The sequence below is a fragment of the Vicia villosa genome, linkage group LG3 (assembly GCF_029867415.1).
Source record: "Vicia villosa cultivar HV-30 ecotype Madison, WI linkage group LG3, Vvil1.0, whole genome shotgun sequence".
Lineage (NCBI taxonomy): Eukaryota > Viridiplantae > Streptophyta > Magnoliopsida > Fabales > Fabaceae > Vicia > Vicia villosa.
Window position 1 is genome coordinate 102,883,806 of NC_081182.1, and position 23,017 is coordinate 102,906,822.

At 32.3% G+C, this 23,017-nt stretch overlaps 1 protein-coding gene across 1 annotated transcript; it reads right to left on the bottom strand.

Annotated features, from left to right (window-relative positions):
- Window positions 1–18,892: 18,892 nt before the first annotated feature.
- On the bottom strand, window positions 18,893–21,063 carry LOC131658689 (probable amino acid permease 7). The gene is made up of 7 exons (XM_058927958.1): window positions 20,985–21,063; window positions 20,660–20,893; window positions 20,466–20,559; window positions 20,153–20,367; window positions 19,812–19,945; window positions 19,463–19,690; window positions 18,893–19,306 (listed from the first exon to the last, which is right to left on the bottom strand). The coding sequence occupies exons 1-7, from the start codon at window positions 21,061–21,063 to the stop codon at window positions 18,893–18,895; spliced, it is 1,398 nt and encodes a 465-aa protein (XP_058783941.1).
- Window positions 21,064–23,017: the final 1,954 nt, after the last annotated feature.

Here is a 23,017-nt window from a genome sequence, read left to right on the forward strand (position 1 = left end):
GAGATAGATGTAGGAACTCCAACTCAATTATTTTAGACTATCATTTGATTTGCAAAACAAAATAGTTGATTTTAAGTTTGTATAACATAACTTACCAACAATATTGGCCTTCAAACTATTCTGACAACACTAGTGTTTAATCAGTGAATTGAAGTAAATTAAAATAACACCACTCTAAAATAGTGATGCTATACGGTGAACCAAAGAAATAATAGCCTAAAGCTACATACACTATACATTTTAAATATGTAAAAGAAGAGAAGTAATGAAAAACATAATGAACTTCAAAACATAATGAAAAACATATAATATATACCATTCTTTTCCAATGCAAACAATGAGGAATAGACCCTCCAGTGTGAAGAGATGCGCCATCCATAGAAGACCGGTTTCTTTTATTCGTCTCAGATGCTTTTTTAAACTTTAACGAATTCCAATGTTCCAATAATTGCTGCCACACATCAGCTCCCATCCAGCCCGGTCTATACTCCAAGTCTTTGCGAACATCTTGTAGTAGCTGAGACATCTTTGCTGCACCTCTTCTTTCAAAGTTACGTCGCACCGTAACCTTGTGTTCCGGTGGCCATGAAAACTTTTTCTGTATTTAAAAAACCATGTATAATTAAATATAATTTTTTACATTTTCTCTTAACCATAAAAGAATACAATATTCTCTTAACCATAAAAGAATACAAAACTAACACACTTGATAGTGAATACTATTATACTACTAATCAATTAACTCACTCTAATCTCTCATTATTAAACAAATCAACTTCTTCCTTTTAGCCTCACCTACATGTCTCCACGTGAAATATTCAGAAAAAAGTTTCCTATTAGATTTAGCATATTTAATTAGGTGAATCTAAAAACACTCATCAATCATAACATTAAATTCACCAATTTATTACATGTCTAGTTTTCTCTATGCTGAATTTGTCCCCACCTAAGGGTTAATACTAAAACTTTTACATTCATGTCTCAATTCTCAGATACTAAACTTTTTATTCATCATCATCATTAGCATCATCAAGAGTTAATACTAAAACTGAGTCATAATAAAGATCTTTGCCCTGTTACTTCATGATTCTAATGACTTATTGTTTTTTAAAGGTTCAGTTTTCTAATTTCCTACTGTTTCTAATTTCCTACTGTTTTTTATTAAGAGATTAATCAATCCTAACCTAACTCAAATGTTTAGGCAATGTTTAGATTACCTGAAATAAGTCAAAGAAAGAATCTCTTTGATTAGATGATAATTTCTTCCATGATGGTTTTCCCTCACTCAAATGAGTGCATATGATGTGGGAAATTTCTGCAACTACCAATTTATGATGATCAAACTTGAAAAAAAGACATTTTCAGCACAAATATTGACTTAAAGTGGTGAAAATAATGCGAGTAAGAGACTCACGCATCACCTTCCGGAAGTATTGGGATTTTAGTTCCAACGGTGTCTCCACTAACATGGCTAGATGAAGATGGGGCTTCAATGACCATAATTTGAGAAGGGATGGGTCGAGATGGATGTTGAGAATGAGGTTGAGGTTGAGAAGGGATAGCTCGAGATTGATGTTGACTAGGATGTGGTTGAGAAGGGATAAGTCGAGATTGAGGTTGACTAGGATGAGGTTGAGAAGGGATAGGTCGAGATTGAGGTTGACTAGGATGAGGTTGAGAAGGGATAGGTCGAGATTGAGGTTGATTAGGTTGAGGTTGAGAAGGTTGAGTGTGAGATTGGGTGGGTTTAGGCCGTGATCGAGATTGAGGTTGAGTTGGTAAAGGGTGATATTGAGTGAGTTGAATGATATGAGGACTAGGTTGGGGTTGAGTGAATTGAGGTTGAATAAGATATGGAATAGGTTGAGGTGGAGTGGGTTGGGGTTGAATAAGATATGGAATAGGTTGAGGTGGAGTGGGTTGGGGTTGAATAAGATATGGAATAGGTTGAGGTGGAGTGGGTTGGGGTTGAATAAGATATGGAATAGGTTGGGATTGATTGGGTTGGGGTTTTGTGACTTCATGTTGAGTTGATATATTCTTCTTCTTGGACTTTTTTGGCGGCATAGTTTGAGAGAATTCAAAAGAATGCAAAACCTGAAAAGTTAGAGTGCAACATTGTTAGGATAGAAACTCTTTATCATAAGTAGTTTTCATTCTTTCTATGTACCTAAGGATAGAAAGATAACATGTGTCTAGATTTCTTCCTTTTTAAAATTACATAGTGATAGTGTTTCAGGAAGCAATCATTAATAATATATTTACAGTACTAACACTCTCTAACACAAAAATTAGATGCACCTAAGTCAGTCAGTAACCCAATCTCACCAACCAAACATTTTAATATTGTAAGGTTGATAGATCATAATGTCTGTTTGTAGAACAAGCATAACTGGACAAATAAATCCTGTGCATGTCAGTGTGTAAGCAAGATACATGATAAAACAAAGTATCATACAGCATCATTCTTAAAACATCCCAATTTGATATACTTCCAAAGACACTGGCATGACAGATGAATGCAACTGTCTATGCAGCATATGTAAATAAATGGGCATAATACACACAAAAAACACTCAACACATATTCAGCCATCATTGAGATATCCCTTTGAAAAAGTAAGATTTTAGGATACCTTCTATTATGCCACGCAGAGTAATTACAAAAACCTGAGCTTCTTGCTTCTTGTATGCCCTGTTCAAAACAAAACCTGAGCTTCTTGCTTCTTGTATGCCCAGTTCAAAACAAAACCTGAGCTTCTTGCTTCTTGTTTCTTGTATGCCCTGTTCAAAACAAAACCTGAACTTCTCATACAAAACTATTTGGCATAGGATGAATATTGGAATGAGAGCTATAATTATCTCAAATAACTTTGTTTCCCTAAAGTTAGAGGGAATTACATTCTCTGGGTGGCTTGATTCCTTCATAAACTTCACCATATCATCGAAACATGCTTGTGACATGTTGTGTTTAGATTTTAAATTCAACATCTTAATAGAAGCAGATAACTCTGTTGTGTTTTTACATCCCGGCCACAATGGTTGCTGAGTTGAATTCAACATGTCATACAATTTTTTTGCTTCCATGTTTGGAGGTTCCTCTTCATCTTGTGCAAAATGTTGCTCGCGATTAAAACCGGTAGCATCAAACACCATGTCTTGGTATCTATGAACATGTTCATAACTCCACTGTTGACTACTACTACAAGGTGCAACCATATCTATATCATCATTGTCGCTATCATTTATGTGAGGGATTATCTCTCCATGGCATGTCCAATTCCAATATTCCGGTGTAAACCCATGTTGGTGAATATGAGTGTTTGCTTCATCCGGGGTGAGGTGGTCCTCATTTTTGCATTTCTTACATGGACATCTTATTACACCATCCTTCAAATACTCTCTTTGTTGACAAGCAAAGGTTATAAACTCTTCAACTCCTTTTAAAAATTCATATGTATGTCCGCTCCGACCAGGGAGAAGCCTATTATACATCCATGTTCGATGTCGAGGAATTTCCATTTCCTTTGCAGCTCCTATATAAGTTACAACCAACATATATATCTCATTCTCAATACATAATGAGATTTTCTAGAATAGTTAATCTATGTTTAAACATGTTGCAAAACAAGATGATTTAATATTAAAGCATCTATACAAATAACTTTCATACTTCATTTACAGTATAGAAACAAAATGACTATCATAAAGCCATCACCAAAATGATTTATTCTGATATACTTTGTCATGTAGAATATTATTTCTCACATAATATAAATGGTGATTAGTCAAAATGGATAAACTTTGTTAGTACTCAATCAATTATTTTAGACTATCATTTTCTTTTTTTTTAAAAAAAAAAAACTAACTAGCTTCTTGGAGATGCTACCACTGCCTTTGCAGAGAGGTTTCAATGGAAGGTGGTGAAGAAATGGGCGTTGAGTTCTGGTGTATGTTTGAAAGTTGTATGCTAAGTTGTTGAATGTGAAACTCATATATGTGGAAGGTCTGAATTGTGAAGATTTTCTATTAACTACCATGGATAGTCAACTAACAGTAGCTTTACATTGTACATGAGTACATGAATGAATGGATGGATAGTATGTAGATTATGCACCTTCCTTAGTTATAACAACACATCAGCAGTGGTAGCATCTCCAAGAAAACTAAGTATCTTCTCTCACAAAAAGATTCTTTCCCATAATAATGCCAAATGAGAGTACTCTCTTAGATGACCGACTAAATGGTTGAGTAATTTCTTTTGTACAAATAATTGAAAATCTAAATAATATCTTCAACTTGACTTCTAAATAATATCTCCAACGGTAAGTTTAATAACGAGCACTAAAAGAGTAAAAAACTTCTACATACATTTAGCAACTTTGCACACTATTTAAATTTAACTACTATTTAAATTTAACTACTAGTATAGTATCTCTTATTTCAATCATATAAGTATTAAGTGTAATTGATGAGTTTATCTATATTATTCAAATAGTAAATCTGTACACTATTTAAATTTAACTACTTGTATCTCTTACATTTACTAGCACTAATGTTCTAATGGGATAAATAATAAAATTGACAAAATAAATCTAATTTGAGATGGAGATATCAATTAAAAGAATCTTCAATTCTTTTTTTTTTGAATCAAAGATAACTTTATTTTATAGAGTCAAATAAACAATCATTCATAGTGTTTATATTAAGCCTAATAGTGTTTATATTAAGTTTTGCTAACATTGGTGTGAGGGGAACAAATCAAAATGAAAACAGAGAGAATATAATGTCATGACAAAATGATTATAACAAAATAAACTCCAACTACATTCAACATTAAGCAAAACAAAATCTTTAGTCATGAGAAAAGAAACAACAAAATGTATCTTAGAACAAACAGTAACAGAAAAACAATATGTACCAGAATCTACTTGATCTTCTTCTTTGGCCTCAATTGATTGCTGTGTCCACACTTCTTCTTGCGGCAGAAAAACAAATGTTTACTGAAGACGTGCAAACAGAATATCAGGTTAGGAAATCTCAGAAGTAAAATAGCTAAACTCGAGCAAGTTCTCAGTTAGATGCAAACAAGTATTGTAATCTCATGTTTTCTGAAAAATTTACATAGGATAGAATGTTGAATCTGTCTAAAAAATAAGGAAGTTTGTGTCTTTCTTTACCTGTTGCAAAAGTCACTTTTTATCATATCTAGTCAAATTGAGGTTTAGAATTAAAATCAACTTTATTTGACACTTTAAAGATATATATTTTTACTTAAAGTGTTTGGTAGGAGCTAAAATCAATTATGATGACCTCTACCATGCAACCAAACACACACTTAGCAAAGTTATAATTGTATTAATACCAAATTCAAAATGAAAAGCTGTGACAGCAGAGACTATGAGAAGAACTGAAGCCTGAAAGGCATTGAAATCATAAACCTCTATCATACATTCTCCAACGAAACACAGAACTTGCAACACTGCAAATGCAGATTCAGTTCTTGATAACTACACATTACACAATCCTTTATTAAATGACCATAACAACAACAAAATTGAAGATAAATTATTCTGTCTTTTCACAGTAACATCCAATCCAAAGGTCGAAATTTACCTATTATAAACTAAATTTGACGATTTCAACACTATAAACCTCGAACACCCTTCAACACTTGAAACCCTAGCTATGGAAACTGAAACTCTTATAACATTCACGATTTCAATTGATTTTTAGGTTAAACCATAACTTGAGAGAGGACCAATCTAAAGATTTCTATAATGAGGAAGAAGTGTATCTAATGTCGAGAGAATACCTGGGTTGAAATGTGAAGATGAAGAAGACGACGGCGAAATCGTGCTCCGGCGAGCTTGCGGCAACAAAACACCGGCGAAAATGCGGTGATGGACCCGCTACGACTATGGCGAGGTTGCGACGAAGAACGTTGAGTTTTGAGGTTTAGGTTTTTGAGTTTTACGTTTTTGAACAGTAACAAGGTTTTGAGTCTTAACGTTTTTTAGTCTTAGTTTTCATCAAATATAATTTCTTTCCAATTTTTTTTTAGTTTTTTAATTTTATTTTTAAAAAACTTTGATACCTATTGTTTTTATATAGTTTTTTTTATTTTATTTTTTAAAAACTATTATACATATTATTAAAAATTTGCATACCATTTATTTATTTTATTAAAAATTAAGATTAAAAATAAGATTAAAATTAAGATTAAAAATTAACTAAAATACATTATAAAAATAATCAATAACATAGAAAAAATTATGATTAAAAATAAAAATTAAACTAAATAAAAAATACCATAAAAATAATTAATAAAATAGAAAAAATTATGATTAAAAATAAAAATTAAACTAAATAAAAAAATACCATAAAAATAATTAACAAAAGAGAAAAAATAATAATTAATTTTTTTTATAAATTAAAATATTGAAATATGTTAAATCCGCAGGTAAATTCGCAGGAACGTTTTCTGCGGATTTACCTGCGGATTTTGTGTTACAGTTGCGTTTTATTAAAATAGATATTCGCAGGAAATTCCGAAGGTAACTTTCCTGCGAAATTACCTGCGGAATTTATATTTTTGTTAGATATTTTGTTTAAATTATATATTTCGCAGGAAAATCCGCAGGTATACCTGCGGAATTTGCTGCCAATGCTGGATCCGCAGGAAACTTCTTTTATTTAGGAAAATCCCAGAAAATTCCGCAGGTATACCTGCGGAATATTTTCCGCAGGAAATTCCGCAGGTAATACGTGTATTTCTAGTAGTGCACCAAGGTGTCAAAGTTTAATTTGACACCAAAATCTCAACCGTTAAAAGAATTGATCTAACGGTGATACTAAATGAAATAAAATAATAATAAAAAAATACATAGTATATTTTTCTCCTAAAAAATAGACTATTTAGTATCACCGTTAGATCAATTCTTTTAACGGTTGAGATTTGGTGTCAAATTAAACTTTGACACCTTGGTGTCATTTGATCCTATCATATATATATATATATATATATATATATATATATATATATATATATATATATATATATATATATATATATATATATATATATATATATATATATATATTACAATTCATAAAGCACACAAATAAATATTTGAGGCCCCCTTTTTTTTAGGATATATATATATATATATATATATATATATATATATATATATATATATATATATATATATATATATATATATATAAGTTTATGTAATTTTTAATTTGTTACAATTTAAATTTGTGACTTCAAATAAATATTTAATACATGATTTTGTCTTTTGAGAATTGGGGAATTTTAGGAAATATACTCAATTAACTAAGTATATTTAGTTCAATTCATTCTTGCGTAGTTAGAATTTTTAGTTCAAAATGAGTTTTAAATCCATTTCTTTCAAAATATTTCCTATAATAAGAATAAAATGTACTAATGAGTTGAATCCAAAACATGTTTTTGATATATAAGAAAATAATATATTTATATATTGTATTTAAGTTATTGCAAAATAATTTTAATATTAGATGTTAAACTAACAATTGACTTGTCATCAGAGTATTTTTTGTTGTTGTAAATGGTATGATGAAAGCGTAGTATAATAATTTGTTTTAAAAAGAAGTTAAAATTATTTAAATATATTATATGGAAAAGATATGTAAAAAAATTATTTTAATTTTATTAATTAAAAAATAATTGAAAGGAAAATAAAAATATTATTTTATAAGTTTTATGAGAATATATAATTAGTTTATTAGATTTAATGTATTTTTTCACTTTTTTTATTTTGTAATTAAAATTAATTGCAAGAAAAATAAAAATTTGAATTTATAAGTTTTATGGAAATATCTAAGTAGATACTGGTTAATATATTTTTTGCATTTCTTAGGATTCGAACTTGTGTTCTCAAGTAATCTTGATTTTTGAAAAAAATAAAGATAGATTTTAGAAAATAACACATAGAATTATGAGTGATGTGGCAAAAATAATTTTGTGTGACAAATATGTTGGGGGCTGTTTTAATATATATATATATATATATATATATATATATATATATATATATATATATATATATATATATATATATATATATATATATATATATATATATATATATATATATATATATATATATATATATATATATATATAATAGATATTAAACAAGAGTGGAGCAAGAAACATGTGGAGAACTTAGATGGAAAAATCGACGAAGCTAAAAAGAAAGTGAATGAGATAGATGCAAAAGGCGAAATTTTAGATTTGTCCCCATATGAGGTTGAACTAAAGAGAGAAGCATCGACACAACTGTACGCGTTATCAAGATTAAAGACTAGTATCATGTGGCAAAAATCTCGTATTAAATAGCTTAAGGAGGGGGACGCTAGTACCAAATTCTTTCACCGATGTCTAGAGGGAAATGTAACGAGAAAGAAGGCGTAAAATTGACAGGAGTGCAGGAAATCAAACAAGAAGTTTTTGAATATTTTTCTGAGATGTTCAAAGACCGAAAAGTTAACAGACATGTCCTTAGAGACTTTGAGTTCAGAAGAATAAGTGCAGAAGATAATGATATTCTTACATCTGATTTCTCCGAAGAGGAGATTAGAAGAGCGGTGTGGGATTGCGATAGTTCGAAAAGTCCAGGCCCGGACGGTATAAATTTCGGATTTATTAAAGAATTTTGGGAAGTGCTCAAAGGAGATTTATGTAAATTTATTACAGAATTCCATCAAAACGGCAGATTAGTTAAGGGAGTTAATAGCTCCTTCATATCGTTAGTTCCTAAAGTGGAGAATCCGGTTAATTTGAAAGAGTTCAGACCTATATCGTTGGCTGGTAGCATGTATAAAGTGCTTGCTAAAATCCTTACAAGTAGGCTAAAGCAAGTGATTCACAAGGTGATATCGGAAGCACAATTTGCTTTCTTGGAGGGGAGACAAATTGGAGACTGTATACTTATAGCAAACGAATTAGTAGATGATGCCAAAAGGCGGGGACAGGAAGCTTTATTGTTCAAGGTGGATTTTGAAAAGGCATTCAACTTAGTGGACTGGAAATTCATAGATTATGTAATGGAGAATACGGGGTTCACGAAAAAATGGAGAAAGTGGATCTTCGAGTGTTTGCGTACATCAACAGTTTTGGTTTTGGTAAACGAGAGCCCTACTGATGAATTCTCAGCAGGGAGAGGATTGAGACAAGGAGATCATTTGTCTCCCTTTCTCTTCTTGTTGGTAGCAGAAGGATTTAATCAGATGATGGTCAAAAGCATGCATCGAAAACTGTTCAATGGATATGAGTTCGGGAAAGGTGAGGTGAAAGTATCTCATATACAATATGCCGACGACACTATAGTGATGGGCAAAAAAAGCTAGAAGAATGTCTGGGCAATCAAATCGTCATTACAATTGTTCGAACTGGTGTTGGGTCTAAAGGTAAACTTCCATAAAATTTCTCTAATTGGTATTAATATTTCAACTAATTAGCTAGAGGAGGCAGCTTCGGTGCTTAACTGTAAGGTGGGGTACACTCCATTTAAATAACTAGGGATAATTATTGGAGGTAACCACCGTAGGGTAGGTGCTTGGAAATCGGTGATCGACACCGTTAGAGGCAGACTGGCATCCTTGAATAATAACCAGTTATCTATTGGTGGTCGTATCGTTCTGCTTAAATCAGTTTTATTTGCGCTACCACTATACTATCTTTCCTTCTTTAAAGCTCCGACAGGTATTATGATTAAATTGGAATCCATGTTTAAGAATTTTCTGTGGGGTGGAGGATTGGAGAGAAGAAAAGTGAATTGGGTGCAGTGGGACAAGATTTGCAGAGTGAAGAAAAAAGGAGGTCTAGGAATAAAAAATTTAGAAGCTTTCAACTTAGCTTTATTAAGCAAGTGGAAATGGAGGATCCTTACTGAAAAAAAGAAGTTATGGGTTAAAATTATAGAATGCAAGTACGGAACAATTGAATTCGGTGGTGGTAAGGTTGATAGGATGAGCTCACTGTGGTGGAGAGATCTACATTTTTTAGACAAAGAGGAAAGAAGGTTTAGACAAAATTGGTTTGACAACAATTTAGTGAGAGTAGTCGGGATGGATCGAAATCTCTATTTTGGAAGGATCCGTGGTTGGACGGTATAATCCTAAAAAGTTTGTATCCGGAGCTATATAGTTTGTCCATAGACAAGAATATTTCGGTGAGAGACGCGATTAGAGTTGAGGATGGGAGATCAGTTTGGAGCTGTAATTGGGAATGCAGTTTAGGCAGGGAAAATGGAATGCAAGCATGCGAAATCAGTGAAAAGATTCAAAGTGTTACTCTGAAGGTTAATACTAAGGATTCATGGAGGTGGCACAATACTATGTACTCAGTTAAAGATGCTTACTATTTGATCATGGAGGGGCTTGTCCAGTAGGGGAAGACATGGAACTGGCACCAGTTTGGAGTAACTTAATTCCGTTGAAGGTTTTGGTCTTGGTTTGGAGAGCTTGGCAAAACAAAATTCCTACTAGGGATAATTTAGTAAAGAGAGGCATCTTGGTTGATTCTCAAAATTCATGCCCATTTGGCTGCGGTATAGAGGAAATTGTCGCTCATACTTTCTTCGAATGTCCGTTAGTTTGGATTGCATGGAGCGAGGTCTTAAGTTGGCTCGGTTTTTCATCTGTGTCTCATAATTCTGCACTGCAGAACTTTCTTCATTTTGCAAGTATCAACAGAGGAGGGAGAGTGCTAAAAGATAGATTATCTGTCATATGGTTCGCGTGTATTTAGGCAATTTGGAAAAGGAGGAACGAGAAGATTGTCGGAATCCCGGATCGGAGAAGAAGCCCCATCATATATGATATTCAGGAGACCTCTTGGAAGTGGCTAAAGTCAAAGGTTGGGGGCTTTTGTTACACCCTAAACCAGTTTATTTCGAATTCGAAAGAATGCATAAGATGGTGAAGTCAATAGGAGCTTGTCGTTCTGCTGGGATAAGGGTTTAGTGCTGTCGGATGCAAAAGGCCGAGGTAGGTTCATTGTGTGGCTATTGTCCACGTAATTTCCTCACTGGCTGCAGATTGATTTAGAAGTGGCAGAGCCGGTTCCACAATACAGGAAGTTGTTCACTTCAATGTAGAAGTTAAATATTTTCTGACAGTTTCGTGATAGCAGAGCCGTTATTGGGGTCGGTGTTTGTATAGTCAGGAGGTCTCATATCTCTGTTGTATGAGATGAATTCGAATCGGTTTGTATAGTCAGGAGAAGAGTTTTCAAAAAGCTGAAGAATTGTGATACGAATATGACAACTACTATCTTCTTTTGTTTGCTAGTATTTCTTCAATGGCTTTGTTTGAGATTGTTTTATCAGCTGGTGTCGTATATTTGTAAGTTTAGGTGTTTGTTATTTTGGCTTTGTATAGCCGCCGGTCCTCGTGTCGTTCTATTTTTTCGCTGTGATTTCACTGCCAAAGTCTGGAGTCATATGGAGGGTTGGATTAACCTTAGTTCAATTATGTTCGGATATTTGGACTGGTAACTGTATGAGTAAGTTTGTACTTCTGGCATTGCTTATGCCCTGCTTATAATAAATTCAGTTTGGCCTTTAAAAAAAATATTAAACAAAATTATAAGAAATTGAAGACAAATTATAATGGAAATTATAATGGAAATTGATTTATTAAAATTGGAATGGAAGGGAGGAAGAAGAATGAGAGTGGAAATAAGAAAATGCTGATTAAATAGTCCAATCATCGTGAATTTCAGGTCGCAACACCGACAGTAATAAATAATTGACCACGACTAGCTTTTTAACTATGGAAATTTGTGTTTTGTCCTCAATCTTAGAGGCTTCTAAACTGTATAAACCTAAAAGTTTTTAAAACGTCTCAGATTCATTTCAATGGCAAAATCAATATGATTCATGAAATCAACATATTTGACAAACCTACAATTTTATATACTTTTTGTATACACTACTACTAAATTTTTATATACTTTTTGTATACACTATTAATAAAAATACATATTTTAATATTAACTTTTTGTAGTAATATTTTAATATTAACTTTTTCTAGTAGATTTTTTATTTAAAAATAAATACATGTTTTCGTAAAATAAAAATAAAAAACAAAAATATATATTATTAAACTTATAATCCACGCGTCCGATTTTTTTTTGACTCATTTGCAAGTTCAAGATGGAATGGTCTAGAGGAAAGAACGAGGGAATCAAATGTGAGAAACAAGTGCACTCGTTCTCATCAAAGTAGACAATTCTTGTTAGAACAAGATTTAGTTTTGCATTCAATCTTTAATTTTGATGATAATAATACATATATTTTTTATGTAACAATTTTGTACTCTTATAATTTCTTAAGTGTGCAAATTCACTATTTTGTTTGATCAAAGATTGATGTTCGGAAGATCATCAGAATCAACGTTAACACATATCAGAAGAAATATTCATCCATTTTTTGAAGTGACATCAGTGGTTCTAAAGAATATTGAATGGTTTGTCAAAAAAAGTATTTTCAAGTGTTTCTAAAGATAAGCTACTCTTCCAGATCAGAAGTCAAGATTTCAAGCTCAAATAAGTTTTTGCTTCCAGCTCAGGAATTAAGATGTGTCATTTAGATAAGTTGTCGCGTTCAACTTTGAAGACATCATTATGACTTTAAAGAATCAACTTTCTTGGGACGTCTACGTTACATGATCTCTTCCATGCTCTGTCTACTTCAAAAGTACATTTTAAAGAAGAAAGATCATAAGCTTGCGCTGAAAGTAATATGGTACAATAGTACATTATCTTATCCACTACTTCAAGGACGTATGTATGAATACGATTTTGGTGTGCTCTTTGTCCCCCCACAATCTTTTTGAAGCACTTATATCAGCTGCAAGGAAAGCAACATCTTTTCCTACTCAACAGTCTTCTTCATGGGATTATATATAGTAGACACTCTACATTAAAGAGCGCTGATAATTCACACGCTGCGAATTCACGCTGAAAAACTCACAAGTTACTCAAGCTATATTTCAAACTCAACATACATATCTTCAAAGAGAAAAGAAAAGAAAAAGAAAATCTAAGAGATATTATTTTAAACACTCATTTGTTAGAATCTATTTCTAAGAATCTCTAGAATACAAGAGTTGTTGCTCATTAGTTGTGTTATCATTTGTTCTTAAGAGTTATTTTCATTTGCTTACTTAGAAACACTATTTTGTAAACACTTTCATTTGTAAATATGTTGAGATTTGTATTCCTCAAGTGACTAGGTTGTTAGCCTGTATACTTGAGAGGGTAATGTGTCTTTCTAGACTCTTAGAGGTTGTTTGTAATCTTTCAAGATTAATGGATTAAGTCATTTTCTAAGGGAAAATCACCTTGGCGGGTGGACAAGATTAACCTTTTCTAAGGTGAACTTGTATAACCGAACATATTCATATTCTTTCATTTCTTATCTATCTCATTGTTTGTGGTTAATTGTTTTTCTAGAAGAATATTTTTTTAGAAAATCCAATACAAACCCCCCTTTCTTGTGTTTTTCTCTACCTTGAATTGATATTGGAGCTCCGACTCTGTTATTGATTTTCTAATCAAACACTTAACCCTGTAGAGAGTTCTAGTGCAAGAAAAACTTAAAATGGATGTCATTGCTAAACCAAATAAAAGAGATAGTTACAATGTTAAACCTCCTATCTTTGATGGAGAGAGATTTGACTATTGGAAAGATATACTAGAAAATGTCTTTCTAGGATATGATATTGATCTCTGGAAGATTGTCACAAATGGTTATGAAGCACCTATTACTGCTATTGGCATCCCGATTCCCAAAAATAGGATGAATGATGAACAAAAATATGAGTTCAAGAATCATCACAAAGCTAGAACCCTTGTTCTCAATGCTATATCCTATAATGAATAAGAGAAGATTACAAATAGAGATACATCAAAATACATTATTGATTCATTAAGAATGACACGTGAAGGTTATGCCCAAGTCAAAGAAACTAAGACTCTTGCCTTAAATCAGAAATATGAGACTTTCAAGATGGAAGAAGAAGAAACTGTTGAGACTATGTTCTCAAGGTTTCAAACTCTGGTCACATGATTCAAGGTTCTGTACAAAGATTATACTACTGTTGATCATGCTAAGAAGACCATCATATGTCTATGTAAGAAATGGAGACGTATGCTAACTGCGTTAAAGCTATCTAAGGATTTGAACAACATAACACTTGAGGAGCTGGTTAGTTCTCTCAGAAGTCATGAAATAGAGCTAGAAGAAGATGAGCCTAAAAAAATGGAAAATTAGTTGCTCTAAATTCCAAATCTTAAAAGACCAAGTCAGAAAAGAACTTTACCCATGTCCATCTGCTACAGTCATCTACGATCAGTAATCCATACTTCTTTCCATTGATTGAAGCAGTTTTTACTGGTCCAAACATATCTATATGAAGAAGTTTTAATGCTGTAGAGGTAGAAACAACATTTTTAGATTTAAAATAAGGTTTTGCAAATTTTCCTTTCTGACATGCTTCACATAGAGCATCTGAGCTAAACTTCAGTTTAGGAATTCCTCTAACCAGATTGAGTTTGTTAATTTGAGATATTCTTCTCATACTAACATGCCTCAATCTTCTGTGCCAGACCCATTGATCATCGTTAACAGACATTAGGCATTTTACATTATGATTCTTTAGTTCAGAAAGTTTTATCTTATAAATTTTGTTTTTCCTTTTACCATTAAACAAAATAATTCCATCTTTTTTACTAACAGCCTTACAGGACTTTTGATTGAAGATAATGTCATAACCGTTATCACTTAATTGACTTCTGGATAAGAGGTTATGCATTAATCCATCAACTAATAGAACATTAAATATAGAAGGAAGAGAACAATTACCAATAGTTCCAAAGCCAATGATTTTCCCTTTCTGATTGCTTTCGAAACCTACGTAACCGCCAGCTTTAAGTTCCAGACTTTGGAACATATGCTTTATTCCCGTCATGTGTCGAGAGCATCCAGAGTCTAGGTACCATATTATTTTATGACATCATCAGAACATGTAGAAGCTTTTGAGTTAGAATCTTCCTGAGTTTGTTTCAGCTCATTCTTAGTAATCGAGTTTTTATTTTAAAGTTTAGAAAGATTTTCTTTTAACTCCGAATTTTCTACTTTAAGCTTTCTAGAATCTTTAGAATCAGATACTAGACCATGTTTTAGGTTCTTGTATTTGATTCTAAGGTTCTGATGTTTTTCAAGAATTTTTGACAAACATTTTTCTGATTGATATCTAGAGAATTTAGAAAACACCTCTTCTACTTCTAAATCTGATTCAGATTCTGATGAGCTGGTATCACTTAATATGTTTGTCATCAATGCAATGTTGGCACGTTCATCTTCTGATTCTTCTTCAGAAGATTCTGAGTCACCCCAAGTAGCCATGAGACTTTTCTTCTTTTCTTTGTTGAAGTTTTTCTTTGGCTTTTCTTTTTGTAGTTTTAGGCAGTCGCTTTTGTAGTGACTAGGTTCATTGCATTCGTAGCATATCACTTCTTTGTTTCTAGACTTTCTGTGTCCAGAAGATGATGCAGAGTAGTCATCAGATCTTCTATAGTTTCTGGGTTTCCTTTGTCTATGTTTCCAAAGTTGTTGGACTCTTATGGATATGAGAAATAGTTCATCTTCTTCTAATGAGGAACCTCCAGAGCTTTCTTCTTCTGCTTGAAATGCATTAGTTTTCAATTTATTTTTAGATTTAAGAGCGAGAGACTTACCTTTCTTTTGGGGTTCATCTTCTTCTAGTTCTATCTCATGACTAGCTCCTCAAGGAGATGATAAGTTCTTCGAGAGATATAGCATTCAAATTTTTTGCAAGCTTCAAAGTTGTGACCATCTTCGGTCTCCACTTCTTTGGTAAGCTTCTGATGATTTTCTTTACATGATCAGTAGTGGAGTATTCTTTGTCCAGAACTTTCAGTCCATCAACCAGAACTTGAAACCTTGAGAACATAGTTTCAATAGTTTCATCTTCTTCCATTTTGAAAGCTTTGTACTTCTGAATTAGTGCAAGGGTTTTGGTTTCTTTGACTTGAGTGTTGCCTTCATGCGTCATTCTCAGAGAGTCAAACATATCCTTTGTAGAATCTCTATTAGTGATTTTCTCATACTCTGTATGAAATAACACATAGAAATATAGTTCTGGCTTTGTGATGATTTCTGAACTCTTTCTTTTGTTGATCATTCATATTTTTTCTTTCGATCTTCTGACCATTTTCATTGACCAGATGTTTGTAACCATCCGTTACCATATCCCAAAGATCAGCGTCGTGAGCTAGAAAGAAACTCTCGATTATGTCTTTCCAGTAATCGAAGTTCTCTCCATCGAACATTGGTGGTCTACCACTGATTTTGTCTCTATCAGCATGATTGTCATTGTTGTTGTTCTTGACTGGTCCCACCATAGTGTTTTTCGTTTAGGATCTTTTTCTGACACGGTTAAGTGTATGCACCCAAAACCAGGCGCTCTGATGCCAATTGAAGGTTTGAAAAACACAATAAGGGGGGTTGGATTGAGTTTTTAATAAAATAAAAACTTATGACACGTTTGGTTATTCTGGTTCGTTTAAACTCAAACTACTTCAGTCCACCCTATCAAGGTGATTTCGCACCTCTCTTACGAGGTCTTAATCCACTAATCAAACTTGATCACAACAACGTTCACAATGGTAAGCGTCAAAGTCTTCTTGAGATAAACCACAAGCCGGTTTCTCAAGGAACAACAATTATAAACTTACAACTAGATAGTGTTTAAGAATTTCTTCTAGAAAGCTATATCACAACTGTGATGTATACACAATGTTTAAGAAAAATGCACAAAAAATTAAAGAAAGAATGAATAATAATTTGAGAGCTCTTCGTAAATGTTTGTGCGTGAGAATTCTTGTTTCAAACTTTAGTAGTGTCTTCAATATATAATGAAGCTTTGGAGCCGTTGAGATACACACTTCTTCGTTTTTGGAAGGTTTCTATAATTCGTTTAAAGTTCTTTCCAAAAAGAAGGATCCTGTCCATAGAAATAAAGTTCCAGCCGTTACTAAAAGATCTTGAATTAAATGACTTGTAACAAAACTAAGTATCAGAATATTACGTATCAAAGCATTACGCCAGCGTTTGGTCCAAGAAGCGTTTTCCTTATCAGAACTTGATCATAACTTCTGCTTCTGACAAATCACAGTCAAAACCTGAGCAATCGACAACCTTACTACTTTGATCTTGGAGAGCTTGTTGTAGTGACTTTCAGAACATGATCTTCTTAGAACGTAGATCAAGAGGCAAATACTTCTTGTTCTTGTGCTTCTTTCAGAATTTGTTTCTTATTCTTTGATCTGGGTAAGCATCAGAACTTCTTTAACATAAATAAACGATTACAGAGCATATATGTTCTTATTAAAATTATGTGTTTGTTATCATCAAAACTATTTCATAGATGTAGAACCAAACTTTGTTCTAACACATCATTTTGATTTTCAGTTTTTTTCTAAGCCCCATGGCCCATGGTATGTTTATTTGTTTTTCTTTTTTTATATAATTATTTTGGGGTTTTGTTTTATGTTCAAGTTCTATGATTATGAAAATGCAAATGTTGAGGTTCTTTCATTTTGATTTTTGCAGTTCGAAAAAAATGCTTCTATCTTAGGCAGTCTTGAAATTCCAACTGCTTTGGCTAAAGATGATGCCAATGAGGAGAAAAACAAAGATCTTGCCTATCAAAATGAAGTTAAGGGAGCCCCTACAATTAAAATTTTTGACATTGTCGTAAGGTGCATATAAGGTATTCGATAAAACGACCGAGACATTTAGTGACCTGAAAGTTTGTGTTTTTCTTTGTGCTCAGGAAGGTAGTTGTTATGATTCCTGTTGCTACTGTTTCTTATGTCTTTGCTTTGCATACATGTAAGCTAGATATTTTACTTGGATATATCATTTTGGTTAGAATTATGGAAGTTGTTTTAAAAAATAATATTCAAATTTTGAGAGGCTTATGACAATTTCTTTTTCCTGTTCGAAGAATTGTGATTACTGAATATTGGGTCTTTCTTTTTGTAGGATTTATGGGATTGTTATGCTTTGGAGGTACTCGAGCAGGCCTCTAGTATGTTATCGAATACTTGTAAAATCTGCCAATTTTATAATAGATGATACTAATATGCGTTCGTGGTTTAGAATTCATGAAAATGCTATTTTATTTGATATTTTATTTGATATCTTCAATCTCGCGAAATATTCACTAAATAATATTTATCCCCCTTGTCGCCGAGTCATGCAGCCATTCGAAATAGTCTGTAAAATTTACAAATTGACACTCTTTTAAATCGTAACATGCCAACTAAAATGATTTACAAATATGTTAATTTTCATTGTTTAAGGTTATCACATAGAATGTTAAATGAACATCTTGGTATTCCACATAGATCCCATATAAATATGACATTTTCATAAACTAGTGTACCAAGTACCAACTAAAATCATGCATTTTATGTCATTTATTAACTTTTTTATATGACAATAAAAATGAATGAAAATATGCTACCGAAACCCCTGCAAATGGATGTTCTGAACAACACCAACTGAGGTGGTTTAACGAAACAAATTTTTTATTTACGAATGATTACCAATGGACCATAGATAAAACAAAAAACCATGGATAACAAAGTGCAAATTTATTGGAACTCGCTTCTTCGAAGTGAGGTATATCTTTATTTATATAGGCTTATCTTTATCTAACATTGAAAACACTAGTATTATTACATTATATGAACCAGACTACATACCTAAATTAAAGAAACCATTCTTAAGAGGTAAGTAAAAACGTCAATGACTTCTTCCGCTGAGTTTCGCTCGTACGATTCCTTCAAATGATCCAATTAATCCTACCATTGTTACAAGAAAGCATACAAAGCTAAATATCCTTAGAACAATCCATTTTCTAGTCCAAGCTCCAATTTTAAACTGTACAAAGTACATCTCAACTGGGAAATATATAGCCAATGGCCAGAAATTTATGCCTCCTAATACTCCCAAAACTTGGTTGAAGTAAGGGAATAAAATTGCAACTCCAGTGGTTGAAACCACAAAGGCTGTTCTAAAACAGAACCTGTAAAGATTTACCTCAAAAGCAGGTAATAGAGGAAGTTTCACTCTATGAAAATTATTCACAAAGCCACTGTTGGGGTATTTCTTTGAACACCATCTATCAGCAGTAGCATATATTGGTTGACTGTATATCTGTTGAGAACACCATATAAAGGAAAAAATGTATTAATAGAATTGTTTCTTCAATTTGACATGCAGAAATGCAGAAAGAAATTAAGGTATAAGCAATCATGTGAGATTTTATAGTAAAATAAGTGAACTCTGATTGGTAAGACTTAAGAGTAGTACCTGATATCCTCCAATCAAATGAATGATAATACAAATATTGGCAATGTCAATAAGCCAGAAAGGCTCATAAAATCCAAACCCTGTCAATAGATTTCCTGGTGCAACATTTCCAAAAGCCGCATATCCAAAGCATCCACAACATAGGTAGAAGAATGTTGTAATGGAGATTGCAATCATTGAGGCCTTTTTCATGGTTTGATTCTCTGATGGAGGAGACTTTAAAGTGTCCTTTGCTCAACAAAATTCAAAAACTTATTTAATATTTATTATATTACATACAAAAAATTCTATCTTCCTTAAAATAAACAACTTTTATTCATCGAATTTGAATATGAAATGTTGAAGGTACCTGTATCTCAAGAAGAAGCATTGGGTATGGGTAGGAAAAGCTAATATCACCAATTGCCTGGAACATTACCCAGATTTTGTCAGCAACAGTAGCCTTTTGTACTCCAGTCATACTTCCCATAAATCTTCCATTTTCTGCAAAAGCAATCCAAGTCCTATGAATCATTAAATGGATTTTGGGATACTAATATTTTTCCTTTTTCACTATGATACTTTTTTATTTATGTAGCTCACTCAAAGGTATTGGTTGACATCTGATGTTGCTATACTTATTAAGAGGTTTAAAATTAACAAATAAACATAGCCTTAAATTGACGGAACATGAATGAAGATGAGCCTTACGTATGACTGTTGCTATGCCAAGTCCTAGTCCAATGAATGAATATGAAAACGACATTAATGCAGCAGCAACTGAAACCCAAGTCATGTTATGGAGATCCGGTATGAGGGACATTGCAATCTGAACAAGTCCAAACAGCAACATATACAAATTACCACCATAAGTACAAGGAGCATGGTGTCCTTCCTTGTGATAACAATTTGATTTCATAATAGCCCTGTTATAATTAGTAGAAGAAACATGTGTCACTGTCTTGTTGTCTAAAAAAAATACATAAGATAATTGTTGTAATTATTGCGGCAATCACAAAAGTACCTCATACTGGTTGCTGTGGTAATTACATAGGCAACGCATGTCCCATACAAGCTCAAGAACTGGAGGAAACCAGCCACGTATGTCCTTTTCATACCTGAACCACCATTAAAATCGATTTGAAGTTATAATTGTTATAGCATAGTTGTCTAGAGTGATTGCACAAGTACATAACAAAGAGTCGAATGTGTTATTACCAAGATTGACTCTAACAGCATCGATGTAAGAGTAGTTTCTTTTCCCAGTTACGGGGTCAGGATTTCTGTAACAATCAGACAAAAGAAATGAAGAAATACATGTAGCTATTGCACAACAAAGCAAGGCAATTGGCCCTCCAATCCATCCTAATTGAGCAATACTCCATGCCAGCGACAAAACTGCAGAGCCAATAACAGCTGTGATAATATGAGCCACAGCACTCTTCACATTTCCTGCAGAATTTATGCCAAGAATATAAAAATTCAGTATTCAAATTCAAGTATGTGAAAAAGAAATAGTTATGATGCTATAGAGTTTTTCTACCTGTCCTTTTGACACGTCCGTCATCATCATAAGCAACAGTAGCAGTTCTTGTTATTTGTAGAGAATTTTTCACATCCATCTTTATTCAAGCTAGCATATCATGAAGTGGACAATTATAAACAACATTAGAAACAAGCAATGTAAGAAAAATTCATAAGCATCAATATAATTCTACATTATTGAGCACCTGGTTTCAAGGATTGACACTTCAAATATAAAAGCTCCAATACCTCTTAAGCTCAATTAATATATGACTTTGATGAATGAAAGGATTTTTCAATTAGGAAAAATGCTCAAAACTGTTTCGTCTTGCTCTATTTTTAAACACAAATTCAAGGTTTTGGGTTGGTGAACGGTTTGAATAATAAGAGGGTGCTATTTTAATATTTTAAAATTTTGTTATTAACAAGTTTTTGTTAGTGCCAATTAAACTTTTTATTTTTATTTGCATAGTTAGCCTGTTAGTTGAGATTTTTTAGTGTTAAATTGGCTGTTTTAATTTATTAAGCTTAAAAGAAATCTTAGTAATTAATAGTTCGATACAACTAATTATAAAAATTAAAGTCTCCGAATTTGTTTATATTTTTGAATGTACTCATAAATTTTTTTTTTGAAGAAGCTAAACAATATATTACTAACAATCAAAAATTCCTTCAAGCACAAGTCGTACTTGAAAGACTACAAAATGTTATTACAGCACTTCACTCTCTTTAAAATCACACAACAAAACGACGGCAACGTAATTGAGACTACCTAATACAATTCGTAATATATTGCATAGGATTGAGCCTTCAAAGATTATAGTCAACCTGAAACCCATAAAGTAAGATTTCAGCCACCAGTACGTTTGAAGCTTTACCTTTTCTACTATTGTCTTCACCGACAAACTCGTATTCTGAAATATCTGCTGGTTTTGCACTTTCCAAATTTCTCACACGACTGATATCCAACTGACATGCAAAACAATACGATACTCCTTCACCTCACCCGCCAAAGCAACAAAAGAGTCGTGATGACCCCTCCATTGGCCCTGACAGACCGTCAAAAAACCAAACCACCCTGCTAGGATTAGTCAAACACCACTAAAATGCGGACACCGAACAAAAATATGATCCTTATTCTCAATCTGACCACAATCATTAGCACAGGTCTGATTCTCATCCGACAACATATTACGCCGCATCAAATTATCCTTTGTTGGTAATCTATCACAAAATAAACGCCAAATAAAAATATTTTCCTTGAGAGGGACCACTTTCGACCACCAAACCTGAGACCCACCGATCATCTGAACATCCGCCGTCTAAGTTAACAAATGATAAACAATGCCTACATTATAACACTTAGAAGAATGAAGCCGCCAAACCCAATAATCTTCCACCTCCTCCTTAAATTCCACAATCCGAACCTCCCAAATACACTCCCCCACCAACTCTTCATAAATATATATTGTTTAATATTTTATATACTTATCACACTAAAACTTACAACAATACATATTATTTAATTTTTTTTTTTTTGAATTTTGTGTTACATTTAAAATGTTTTAAAAGTAAAGTACGGTGTAGATATTAGATAAGGATTATCTAGTGTCAACATTACACATCTTTATATTTATAATATCAATAAAAAATTATAATATTTTATAAAAATAAGAAATTTTATCTATAAAAATTGTTTAATCACTTAACAACTTTGACGTCAAAATTAAAGATATTATTGTAGTTTCATATTTTTATATAAATTTATTTATTTTTATTTTAATTTAATAATTTTATATTTATTTATTTATTTATTTTTTGATTAATAAACAATTTTTTATTTAATAATTCTTAATTAAATAATAAATTATTTCTCTTTTCTAATCACCACCACTAGCACAATCTCAAAATTAGTGTTTACAATTAACTATCCACGTTCTAAAATTATTTATAAATGTTCTTTTTATTATTATTATTATTATTATTATTATTATTATTATTATTATTATTATTATTATTATTATTATTATTATTATTATCATTTTATTTTTT

Excerpts from the sequence above, each read along its gene's own strand:
- LOC131658689 (XM_058927958.1), bottom strand. The coding sequence starts at position 21,063 with ATGGATGTGAAAAATTCTCTACAAATAACAAGAACTGCTACTGTTGCT. Across the intron at positions 20,894-20,984 it reads CGGACGTGTCAAAAGGACAG|GAAATGTGAAGAGTGCTGTG; the intron begins GTAGAAAAACTC and ends TAAATTCTGCAG. Across the intron at positions 19,946-20,152 it reads TGGCATAGCAACAGTCATAC|AAAATGGAAGATTTATGGGA; the intron begins GTAAGGCTCATC and ends TTGCTTTTGCAG.